The 12,956-nt window shown below is 48.8% G+C and overlaps 1 protein-coding gene across 15 annotated transcripts in view; it reads left to right on the forward strand.

Moving 5' to 3' along the window:
* The window catches only part of TRERF1 (transcriptional regulating factor 1), a 212,922-nt gene extending 206,206 nt beyond the window's left edge, over positions 1-6,716 (forward strand). For 12 of the 15 annotated variants that reach the window (XM_059701666.1, XM_059701665.1, XM_059701663.1 and 9 more), the window contains 2 exons: positions 340-587; positions 3,713-6,716. In XM_059701666.1, the coding sequence (XP_059557649.1) occupies positions 340-587; positions 3,713-4,037 (573 nt within the window). In that variant the 3' untranslated portion in view covers positions 4,038-6,716. The remainder of the gene's footprint in view (positions 1-339; positions 588-3,712) is intronic. The other 3 variants (XM_059701677.1, XM_059701669.1, XM_059701673.1) reach the window with 1 other exon arrangement.
* Positions 6,717-12,956: the final 6,240 nt, after the last annotated feature.

Below are 12,956 nucleotides of genomic sequence, written 5' to 3' on the forward strand. Positions count from 1 at the left end.
GTTTGAAAGCTGGCCCAACCCCCTCATTATACAGATGGGGGGGAAATAAGGGGGAGGGAGGGGGGGTGGCGGGGGGGGGGGGTGGCCCCATAGCGCCCCCGGTGGACAGGCGCTGCGTCTGGCTCCCAGCTCCCGACTACAGCCGGCAGCTTGGTCCCCCGCACTGCCACCTCGCCTCCCGTCTTCCCGTTAGCACAGGGGGCTTGGGGCAGCCTAGCATTTGAGGGTGGTGTGTGCCCGAGTTTGCTGTGTCAAGTCCCCGTGCCCTGTGGTTAGACGCTGTTGCAGGAATCTCACGTTTTACCATCGAGTCACTAACAACCCTAATTTCCTTTTCAGGACTGTAGATGTCATGTCACTCCCTTTCTTCCCCAGGTGTTCAGCTCCCGGCAGGCACTGAACGGCCACGCCCGCATCCACGGTGGCACCAACCAGGTGACCAAAGCTCGGGGCGCTGTCCCCTCTGGGAAGCAGAAGCCGGGCAGTGCCCAGAGCGGGTACTGCTCGGTGAAGAGCTCGCCCTCTCATAGCACCACCAGCGGCGAGACCGACCCCACCACCGTCTTCCCCTGCAAGGAGTGCGGCAAGTAGGTGGAACTGGACGGGGGCTGGATCTAAGTGTGCGATGGGTGATGCGCTCTGTGGGGGCCGGGCCAGGAGGGCCCGAGGTCTCTTCAGTTAGAAAAATAACCTGGGCTCTGAGTTCTCCCTGATGCCACCCGGGGGGTCCGCATGGGGCCTCAGGGGTGTGCACTTTGTCTCTGACTCGGGATTTGGTCATTCTGGGGTCAGCCTAATGAGGGTGGATGTCTTCAGAGAGCAAACCTCTAGTGACATCATTTTACTCTTTTCCAAAAATGTGGGAAGTGTAAAATTTTCCAACTTCTGCCCGTCACTCCCAAACCATATTCATTGGCATTGCTCTCTTTGCATTCCTGTGAAGTTTGAGAATGGCTCTAAGACACCTACTCAGGAACTCTCTGTAGCAGAGATGGCTTGCCTCCCCCTGCTGTCATTCCTGTGCCCAGGCAGACATCACCAATCAATTGCTGCACTTTTGCTACCACTGTAAGACAAGACTTCAAACCCTTTTCATCATAATGCTTCAAGCGGGCCCAACCAATTGATCAGAGTTGACTCGTGAGAGCACCTATTTAGCATCCCTGCCCTTTTAAGTATAATTTAAAAGAATAGCGAAGAGGGGGAAACTGACAGTGGGTAGTAATAGTAACAGCTCGCATTTACTGAGCACTTATTTTGCTGTATACTTCATGTGCATGAGCTCACTGAATCCTCACCCAGCGACTCCAAGTTTTTATACTTGTTTTACAAATTTGGGTTGAAAATTAGGTGAAATGACTTGCCCCACATCACACCACCCTTAAGAGCCGAGCTGGGATTTGAACCCGGCTGTGTTCAAATGCAGAGCCCGGCTCCTGACCCCTGCTCCCTCCTGCTGGCTTGCACTGTTCATTTATTTACTTTAGAGAGAAAATATCATTGGTGGTAAGATGCACACGGTTCCCTCCCACAGCATCCAGTACAGAATTCCAGTTCACTCCCCAGTGAGCCTGCCCGACTGGCAGGGGTCAGGTGACATCCTTTAGGACCCTTGCCGAGTTTCTCTTCCCATATTCTCCAGTGCCTCACACGTGAAGAGTGATATGACCGGGAGAGATGGCCACCAGGTAGCTGCTGGAACTCTACCAGGAAAACACCCCTAGTTGGATGAATGAGGCCAACTTTACGATACACGTTCTCGTGGGATATTTCGGGGAACTTACTAGTAGCTGCCCCTTATCAGGCACTCACCCCCTGCCTGGCACTCCTTTCAAGGATGTTTGCACGTGTTGGTTAATTCAATCTTCAAGGGAGCCTTGTGAAGTAGGTCCTTTTAGTAGCTTCTTTTTTATAAGCAGAGACACAGGGCACAGAGGCTAAGCAGTTTGTCACGGTGCATAGCTGAGTGGAGATCGACAGCAGGCAGGCTGGCCCAACCCAGGTTCTTAGCCCCTGAGGACACCTGACACCTCAGCAGCCCCCACCAAAGTGAGCTGGAGCCAGCTGCGCTCTCCCTCTGAGAAGCGCAGAGGTGGGGCAGGCGGTTTAGGCGCCAGTCCCCTCCTCTCTGCTCTGAGGTCCTTCGGAGCCAGGGTGTGCTGTCATCTTCATGTCACGGAGAACAAGTGCCCCTGCAATGATCATTAGGGTTATTGGCTTGAAATAATGAACCTCCTCGGGCTGACTCCTCACCTCCCACCTGCTTGCTTTGGGGCGGTGGGGGTGGGGGTGGGGGTGTCGGGGTCTCGCCAGTTTCCTCTGAGAGGAGACGGCGCGTCTGCTCCTCTGCTCCCGCAGGGTGGAGACGAAGGGCATTTTAACAAAAATCCGTGTTTCGAGCTTTCCGGGGACATCTGCCTCATCTTGTCTTTATGTTGCTTGGAACCCTTTCCTACCTTCACTCCAGTAAAGATTTATATGGAAAATAGAAGTAGTTTCTGTGGTTTTCCCAACTGGGAATAACATTAGCCAGATGGTTGCAGAATGTCTTTTAGCTGCTGAAATTCAGTTTTCCGTGTGTCAGTTGTGATTCATCAACTCTGACTCTGGTCTTAGGAATCAGCTTTGATTTTTTGTGTTTGTACTTCCCTCCTTTAGGAGCTCAGCAGTGAGTGTAGAGCGTTTGCACTGTCCCCGCTCCATAAGTAGGCAGTCTCACCTCCAGGCACGCTTTCTGAAAAATATCCCAATAGGGCACGTTAACATGAAGGCCAGACGTGGCTGTATTGCAGTAAAACTTTCTTTACAAAACCGGCAGGGGCTGGCCGCACTGGGCCCACTGACCTTAGTCTGAAGCGCTCTTATCCCAGGGTTTCTCACCCTCAGCACTGACATGTGGGTCTGATCGTTTCTTGTTTGTGGGAGTGAGACTGCCCTCGGCACAGAAGGATGCTTAGCATCATCCCTGGCCTCTACCCACTGGAGGCCAGGAGTAACTCCTGCCATAGTTGTGACCATCAGAAATGTCTCCAGATGTTCCCTGGGGAGCCAGGTCACCCCCAGCTGAGAACCACTGTTTCATTCTTAAGGAAACAGTAGAAAACAATGATAATCAGCCAACAAGAAAGGGTCTCAGGTGAAAAAGACGGGTGGCTGCAGCTCAGAAGTCAGGTACAATAAGGACAGAGGGGCCATGGGCTTTGGCCACACAGTTACTGGTGACCTTGAGAAGAGCACTTGGGCTGGAGTGGAGGGGACAACAGTCCAGTTGGTGCGGATCCTGAGACTTCTGACTGCGGAAGAACAGGGCCAGGGGCGGGGCGGGGGGGGGGGATGGGTTGTTTCTGATGGGAACCACCGGAGCTCAGTGGCATGGCTTGGAGACTCTCGGGTTGGTTGAAAAGGCTTGGTTAGTGATGGACAGAGAGAGGGCCTGTGTTCCAGACCACAGATGGACAGGAAGGCCTTTGAGGGTTTTCCCTTGGTTGCCACAGGAAGGAGGCCTGACACACCGTAATGTGTCTCTGTCCCCACCCCCTTTCCTTGCCATGCTTTGCGAAGACAGAGGAGAGGTGACAGGTCCCAAGAGGAGGAAGTCCTAGGAGCTAAGGAGCCGAGGACCCTGTCAAAGCCAGCTCAGACAGAGGTCCTCCACGCGCCCCCTGTGCTCAGACCTCCTAAGGCTCACACGCTGCTTTTTCTTCACGTTTAGAGTCTTCTTCAAGATCAAAAGCCGAAACGCACACATGAAAACGCACAGGCAGCAGGAGGAACAGCAGAGGCAAAAGGCTCAGAAGGCGGCTTTTGCGGCGGAAATGGCAGCCACGATCGAGAGGACTACGGGGCCGGTGGGGGCGCCGCGGCTGCTGCCCCTGGACCAGCTGAGTCTGCTCAAACCCATCAAGGACGTGGACATCCTCGACGACGACGTCGTCCAGCAGCTGGGAGGCGTCATGGGAGAGGCCGAGGCCGTGGACCCTGATCTCCTCTTGGATGATCAAGACCCCGTTTTGCTCCAGGGGGACACGGAACTGTAAAGGCCTGCTTGTCACTCAGAGACGGCGAAGCTCGCGGCCTCCTCCGTCTTCACGCATCAGGAAGCCTGGACTGCCTGCTTGTTCTGTAACCATTTTAAACTACCTGTTTAAAAAATGGTCGTTTTATTCAGGTTTAGAAGAAAAAAATCCAGTTTCTTTTCCTTTTATTTAAATTTGTTTTCTTGTGGGAGGTTGGGGGGAATAAATAATTGGCACAACTCTCTGTAAGAGGTGTTTCGTCTGGGCTGCATTCCCGTGAACTCACTCCCGGCAGGGGGTGAGCCTGACATTGCTGTTCTTTTGCTTTCCGATGTCAACCCCCCCGACTGCCTTTTGTCCCAAAGCTTGCGGTGCGTGTGCGTGTGCGTGTGTCCGTGTGAAGCAGGCTGCCCTCCTCTTGCTGGGGACTTGGGCCATCCTTTCCCACCGAAAGTTATTTTGGTTCTGCTCTGACCTCACTCTAGCGCGCCGTGAACTTGGCGTCTTCGCCGGGAGACTGTGCTCGCGGGCAGCTTTCCAGAGAGCTAAGGAAGCCCTCGTGCCACGCTTGCCTCTGCACACACGTCCTTGGAAGAGTTGGCCAATGGGAGGATAAGTTTGCTCGCTGCCTTGCCTGTCACCTGGCCCGTTCCTAGGAACTGATTACTGCACGGTCTCGGGCTCGCGCCCCCAGAGGGGAGTCACTGAAGACCTGGTCCACGGAGCAGTGTGGCGGCCTCTTCCGTGCTCACCGTGGGTGGGCAGAGCTGTGTTTCAGCGAGCGGGCACTCGAGGTCCATCTGGAAGAAAATAACCCCAACTCTTTAGTTGCCGGGGCTGTTTGTAGGGAGGGTGGTTGAGAGGCACACATTGAAGTCCCCGGAAGGCCAAGAAGTGTTCTTTTGCCCCAAAACTAGATGGGAAGAGCCCGTTCTGTTTTGCAACACTGCTAGTGGCCAGTGGAGTTCTGAGACGACTCTGTGCCATTCCGAAGCGCTGTGAAACCTCACTCCCTTGGGACTTTGCTGTAATTCATCTGTGCTGGACCGAAGTTTATCTTGATGCTAACCATGAAGAAAAGGGTTTTCTAAGAAATTTGATAGCAAATTCAAGGGATGTAGCCCTAAAGGCCAACAAAAATGGTTTCACATACCACTTTAGCTACAATGTGTGCATTCAAACAATGAATGTATTCGTTAGTCATTTACCAAAGCACTTCTACCATCTTCCAAGCCACATAACTCTGCCTCCTCCTGTCCCTGTCATCAGGGTTTCTGTTTGTACTTGAAGGTAATAAACCTGTAATCCTTCAAAAATGCCATGTAGCTCAGGCTTTGAGCCGAGTCAGACGGACCTGTCCCACTGTTCGGGCAAACGAGCAGCGCGCCTTCAGACGGGACAAGGCCCGGCAGAGAGGACCGCCCTGGTGGGGAGGGCCCCCTGGAATGTGTGACTCCCGCCTAGTTCCCCAGCTCCTGTGGGCGTGGCCATCATGCCGGGGCCGCTCTGCTGGCACGTTAATAGCTTAACATTAGAGGCGGTATCAGCGGAAGCGTGAGGATAAGTTTGTCTCTGCAGAAGCATTTAGCACATATTCATGGCCCTGGCGGCCCCACCCGGGCAGTGTTCTCTGAATCTCAGGAAAGCCAAGGGCAGAAGATAAATACAAAGGTTCTTTTCATTTCCATCGTTCTGTTTTCTGAAAAGAGATCTTGGAAGTTTCTTTTTCTTTAGGGGAAAACGAGGTGTTTTATTTGCTGCCGTTTCAGACAGGTCATTCTCGTATGTTCTGAGCCCAGACCTGCCTGGGCACTGCATCACCTTCACGGCAGAGCTGTCTCAGAACCATCCCAGGGCGACACTGGCCGACGGCCCCTGTCCCAGTGACCACTCCCCTCTGCTTGCGGATGTCTGAGAGTGATTCTGGAAAGGTTCTGCTATTGGGATGTATGAAAGCTTATCTAACAAAGGAGCCAACACCCAGAAAAATGTTTATAAAGCAAACGTATTCGTTATGTTTGGAGACTTGCCCAGCCGTTCCAGTTTTAAACATGAAAAATAAACTTGAGTTGCCAAGGCAAAAAATATAATGCACAATATAACTTTGATTTTCCATGCAGTATCGTGTAAGCATTTTTTGACTTGAAATAACCAAAGAACTCCTCCTTAATGAGACAGTTCAAATTCCTGAATTAGTATTTTTGGACAATATCAACTTAAAAAGAATTAACTTCACAGTAGAACATTGTGTTTTTGTTGTTTTTTTCTGAAACGATTCTGCCTGCATGTATGTGTTGTGTTTTAGCTTTCCCCCAGCCTTCCCCACCCCAGAGAACTTCTCTTCCTGAAGGTCAAAGTCTTCAACATGGTTACTGTTTACTATCAGATGGTTTTTCATTAGTGAATTTAGATCTCTTTGAGAAAGCTTGTATATAAAAAGTTAACAGATATATTTTATGGAAAAACCCATCTTATTTTCAAATATATTTAACTGCTGTTATATTTTATTAGAGGAAGGTTGTAAATATTTTCTAGGAGTTCTATTGTAAAGAAAAGTATTTTTGAAAAAAATTAATGTAATAAAAACGAAAACATTTTTAAATAGTGGTTGTGATTGCTTCCTGTTCTGGCTTTGTTATGTTCTATTCTCAGCAGATGACTTGCATGCCTTCCCATTTCAGGATGTAATTTATTCAGGTTTGCACTATAAGTTGACATCATAATATCTAGTGTGCTTAACTGTATTTTCCCCCGGAATGCAGGTCCCTTGGTCCATATCAAGAGCACTATGTATAGCATATTCATAATTTTTCTTTTGTAATGTGTGTATTTTTAATAAGGATTTTATGTAACATTTTGGCAAAAAGAGGACAGTATTTTCTAGTGATTTTATAATACATTTTGCTAAAAATGTTTCTTCCTAGGTCAGTTTTTGTTAAAAGGCGAACCAAAAGTCTTATTTTACCAGGGGTTTAAAAAAAAAAAAAAAAGTTTGAAGCTTGAAAGCAAAGTTATATTTAAACATCACATGTAACAAAAAAATAAAGATGTTTTATAGACTTGTCCTAAAAAGGTGCATTCCTTTAAAACAAAAGCATCTGGGCATTCCATGCTGGTTTCCCCCCAAGCGATAGCATTTTCTTTAAATTATCAGGATATTTATTTTCAGAAAGAGAGCCCGGAGAACTCCACTGCACAGGTTCCGGCCAGGAGCCGCAGAAACGTGTGGCAGCTCCACGCGAGAGGCATTCTTCAGCTAGCGATGTAAGCCGAGAGCCACTGTCTTATTTATTTGTGAAAACCTGACTCGATATATTGCATCAGCTGCTCTGAAAATAAAATGTTACCTTTCTGAGTTTCATTTGGCTTAAACACTCCTTATTTCGAGCCACGGAAGTGACTTCTCAGTGCCGGATAGATGCGGATTTGCCTGTTAGTTGGCCTCTCTAGACCCGTTAGAAGTCTGCTGGTCAGATTTAATGTTCACTAAAGTGCCCGCCCCCACCTGGGCGGCCGGGACAGAGAATTCTGTACTCAAGCAGTGGATGAGTCGGTGGTCTCTAACCATTAGGGGCCTCGTAGTCACACAGGTATCTCACAGCTTGCATGCATTGCTAATCTGGACTTCGAGATTCTAAAGAGTGTGTTTACTTTTTAATGGTCAACAATAAACTTCAAGAGAAATCTGAAATTCTGGATTCTATACAGAATTTGCTTCAAGTGGGGCACACCTGTGAAGACCTTGATCTTCTGGGTCAGTGGTCGGCAAACGGCGGCTCGCGAGCCACATGTGGCTCTTTGGCCCCTTGAGTGTGGCTCTTCCACAAAATACCAACTTCTGCGCATGGGCCACGAAGTTTCAATCGCACTGTACGTGCGCGCCCGCACGTGTTATTTGTGGAAGAGCCACACTCAAGGGGCCAAACAGCCGCATGTGGCTCGCGAGCCGCAGTTTGCCGACCACTGTTCTAGGTTCTTTTGTTGTTTTACTTTTATTTTGGCTATCAGTGTTAAGCTGTTATTCCTCTAGAACAGTGGTTCTCAATCCTCCTAATGCCGCGACCCTTTAATACAGTTCCTCATGTTGTGAACCCCAATTTCAGTGTTACAAATTGAACATAATTAAAGCACAGTGATCAATCACAAAAACAATATGTAATTTATCTGTGTTTTCCGATGGTCTTAGGCGACCCCTGTGAAAGGGTCGTTCGACCCCCCAAAGGGGTCGCGGCCCACAGGTTGAGAACCGCTTCTCTAGAAGCATTGCATTAGCCCGTATTGTACATTTCAGTTCTGCTTCCAGGGGCTCAGGTGTCCAATCCGAAGCCCTCTCCTACTGTTACAGGCATCTACTCAGTCCCCGGGAGCCCCATGTACCAGGCACTGTTCCACACTGTATTATCCCCGGGGAGCTGCGTGTATGAAAATGACTGTGACATCATTCCTTCCTGCCAAGGAATTCAATGCTTAGAAAGAGAACACAGGGCCCTGGGAACTGATCCAATTCCACCGCTGGGAAAAGCAAAGGCCATGCTTTATTGATATTGTGAACTGCCTCACCATTACCCACTACGCACAGCAATTCAGAATAGGTGCTCAGCAACGACCTGTTCAACTAATTATCGCTAATGTTTCAGGTGTGTGTGTGTGTGTGTGTAAACAAAACCTCTTCTGAAGTTACCTAAAGTCAGTTCTGAGTTTCCACAGGCTCAGCCACAGCCAGCTGGCTACAGTTCGCTCTAGGAATGCGGATGAGTTTTAATGTTGACACAAGCAAGACAATCAGGAAGGCATGTTAAGAAATTGAATAATATATTCCTAAGTGAACCGCCATGATCTTTGGATCACAGATATTCCTGTGTAAAAGCCCAAGGGCTGATTATGTCCTTTAAATAAGAGAGATAATCTGTTGAAAAGCGCTGTTCTCCCCCCGACCCCACCCCAAGGGAAGTGTTTGTTTCTGCGTTGTGAAGGCAGGCAGCCCTACATGCTTGCTTTGCATTCCTACACACGGTTACATGCAACACTGACCTCCCCTTTGACTGTTTCGGGTCGTTACTGCCTCTGCTTGTGTAATTTTATTTTTGGCAGTATTACCATTTTTAAACACTTTATTGAGACGTGATTGACATAAAAAGTTATGCATATCTACTGTATATAGCTTGATGAGTTTGGAGATAAGTATTAACCATGAAACCATCACAACCAAGAGAAAAGGGCTGTCTTCTAAAACAGAACCACTGGCCCTGGCCGGTTTGGCTCAGTGGGTAGAGCGTCGACCTGAGAATTGAAGAGTCCTGGGTTTGATTCCGGTCAAGAGCACATACCTCAGCTGTCGACTTGATCCCCAGCCCTGGTTGAGGGCACGGGCAGGAGGCAACCCAACGTGCCTCTCTCACATCAGTGTTTCTGCCTCTCAGCCCTTCTGGCTTTCCAGATGACCATAATTCTTTACGGCCCTCCCCCCCCAAAAAAAATCAATGGAAAAATATCCTAGGGTGAGGATTAACAAAAAAATTAAAAAATAAAATAGAACCACTGGTGCAATCAAAATATAACTTAGAAATATTTGATGCACATACTTTTATTTTTCCTGGATATAAAGCAAGGTGGACTTGCATCAACTCTCCAGAATTATTTGACCTCCTACTCATCTGCATTAGGTTAGAGCAGGGTTCCTCAAACTACGGCCCGCGGGCCACATGCGGCCCACCAAAAACATTTGTCCGGCCCGCCGGGTGTTTTTGCGGCCACTGCCTGTCCAGCTTAGCAGCTGACTCGTCCCGGGCCCGCAGTGCGCATGTGCGGAATGTCTGAGGGACAGTGAACTGACCCCCTGTTTAAAAAGTTTGAGGACCTCTGGGTTAGAGGTTTGGAAGGTGGTAGGGAAGAGACCTATAGTAGGCCAAGCTTCAGAACACTGTCCTTGCCCACATACCACACCACAGAGCCCTGTCCACAGGCCTGCTGTTGGCAAAACCAGGGGTTTGCCCCTCACAGTGACTCCCACCTGCCCTCAGCTAGTTGGACCAGGGCTGGCACCTGACTCCAAGCTATTAGGTCCATAGGCCCGTGGTCAGCAAACTGCGGCTCGTGAGCCACATGCGGCTCTTTGGCCCCTTGAGTGTGGCTCTTCCTAAGCCTTAGGAGTCCCCTAATTAAGTTAGTAACAATGCACCTACCTATATAGTTTAAGTTTAAAAAGTTTGGCTCTCAAAAGAAATTTCAATCGTTGTACTGTTGATATTTGGCTCTGTTGACGAATGAGTTTGCCGACCACTGCCCTAGGCCACTAGGTGACATTTGGCAAGGCTTAGCCCAGAAGAACAAGGGGACCAAATCAAATTCCCACATTTGAGAGTATGAATGGAGAAACTTTGAGTCAAAGGCAGCAGGCAGTGGCCACATCAAGGCAGAGTTCTGAGGGCACAGACACTATTTGTAAGCACAGAGAGCCCATCAATAAAGAAACCATGCTTGGCCACAGGAACGGAGAGGGTATCCAGTCCTTAAGGATGCTTTGAGTCCACATACCCAGTTGCAAAAGCAGTCCAGGCCACACATGTCTTTTAATGTAAAAAATAAAAAATAGGCCTGGCTGGTTTTCTCAGCGGTTAGAGCATCAGCCCGCAGACTGAAGGGTCATGGATTTTATTCCTGGTCAAGGGCATGTACCTTGGTTACAGATTCAACTCCTGGCCCGTTCAGGGCACGTGTGGGAGGCAACCAATCAATGTGTCTCATATCAATGTTTCTCTCTCTCCATTTCCATTTGCAGAGGTGTGGCGGAAATGCCCCGTGTGGTCCTATACCAGAGCGTGGAAACTCCACACTTTACCTGTGCACACCTCTGCCTCCCTCCATTTCCTTTCACTCTCAAAAAAAAAAAAAAAAATCAATGGAAATAATATCCTCAGATGAGGACTTAAAAATAAAATAAACACCTTTACTTGCAGGAGGGTGGGGAAGTGGGAATCCAATCCTCACACCCAAAGAGGCTTTAAATGGAACTGAGCTGGTCATAGGGCCAGCACCAGCCCACTGCACGGGTGGAGAGGTATCGAACCGGGGTCTTGAAGAGGGTCACTGGTTCAGCTGTAACTAACTCACCATAAGACTTTGTGTGAGTCGCTTCATCTCTGAGCCTCAGTTTCCCCATTTCCTCTTCTGAGGATCAGACTAGGTAACACAGGTGAAAGTCATCTGCAAGCTGTAATGTCACTGTCACAGGGCAGCAGGACCACCCCCAGCTGCGGGTGCTCGAAGGGCAGAGGCAGGCCGAGGAGCATCACACAGACTGGTGCAAACTTGAGAAGCAGAACTGGAGAGCTGCTGGAAACCCCGCTGGCGGAGACAGCCGGGCCAACTTGGAATGGCACAGTTCAGAGTGGGAGCCTGAAAAAAGGCGCTGGGCAGCCTGTCAGGTGTGGCAGAGCCGAGCGCGGCAGAGGTGTGCACAGGTAAAGTGTGGAGTTTCCACACTCTGGTATAGGACCGCGCGGGGCATTTCCACCACACCTCCACAAGGAATGAGTTCCAGTAAGTAGAGGCCGGTCTAAGGGGCAGGAAAACTGGGTTTGGGTCCTAAATCTTCCATCAGTTTGTGTGATACTGGGCAAATCACTCTACCTCTTCCTTGGTTCTCTAGCCTGCAAATTAGGGCAGGGAAGGAAAAACAAAGAACTTTACATTTGCACAATACTCTAAATGCTACACAATGTCCCCATAAACTTGATTTTTTAAAAATTTTAATCTTCTCAACAATCTTGTGAGGCAGGTGAGAGCAAAGCAACTTTATGGTACAAATGCCATCTATTTGCATTATTAGGTGCCAGGCATTGTACTAAACATCATACATCACTATCTCATTTAATCCTCATAGCAACTATTTGAAGTAGGAAACTATTATTGTCATCTCTAGTTGATCTATGAGAAAATTGAGGCTCAGAGCAGGGAAGTAACTTGCCCAAGTCACTCAGCTAAATGGTAAACCTGGGTCCACATCCCAGATCTCCTAATTGTAAGCCCAGGGTTTTCCATTATACTAAACTAGAGGCCCGGTGCACGAATTCATGCACCAGTGGGGTCCCTCAGCCTGGCCTGAGGGATCTGGCTAAAACTAGCTCTCCAACATCCCCCGAGGGGTCCCAGATTGTGAGAGGGTGCAGGCCGGGCTGAGGGACCCCACTGATCAGCCAGACCCCAGCAGCAAGCTAACCTACCTGTCAGAGCATCTATCCCCTGGTGGTCAGTGCACGTCATAGCGAGCAGTTGAGCGGCCTTAGCATATCATTAGCATATTATACTTTGACTGGTTGAACGGCAGACCAGTCGACCAGACACTTAGCATGTAAGGCTTTTATTATCTAGGACCATGGTCGGCAAACTGCAGCTCACACGCCACATGCGGCTCTTTGGCCCCTTGAGTGTGGCTCTTCCTAAGCCTTAGGAGTACCCTAATTAAGTTAATAACAATGTACCTACCTATATAGTTTAAGTTTAAAAAATCTGGCTCTCAAAAGAAATTTCAGTCGTTGTACTGTTGATATTTGGCTCTGCTGATGAATGAGTTTGCCGACCACTGATCTAGGATGATATATGTGAAAGCACTTGAGGGAAACAAAGCTTCGAGAACTGCACCAATGGAAGAAAATTTTTATTACAGCAAAACCCAGTTACAAGCCTTTCCGTTGGAGCTCAATTAGGGTAGACGTTAATAACCAGACACTTTTGCTTATAACACCTTTTGGCTGTGGTCCTGGGTGAAGGTCTGAAGCACGAGAGTAACCTAAGGAAATGAAGACTTGGGAAGCTCCCGGTGGTGCACAGGATGGCTGACGGACAAAAATGCCAACTGGTGTGGGGGAGGAAGGCAGGGTTAAGGACCTAACTACAAGGCTACGGAAACAGGAAAACAAATCAACCATTAATCCTCTACCC

The sequence above is a fragment of the Myotis daubentonii genome, chromosome 6 (genome assembly GCF_963259705.1).
Source record: "Myotis daubentonii chromosome 6, mMyoDau2.1, whole genome shotgun sequence".
NCBI classification, from domain to species: domain Eukaryota; kingdom Metazoa; phylum Chordata; class Mammalia; order Chiroptera; family Vespertilionidae; genus Myotis; species Myotis daubentonii.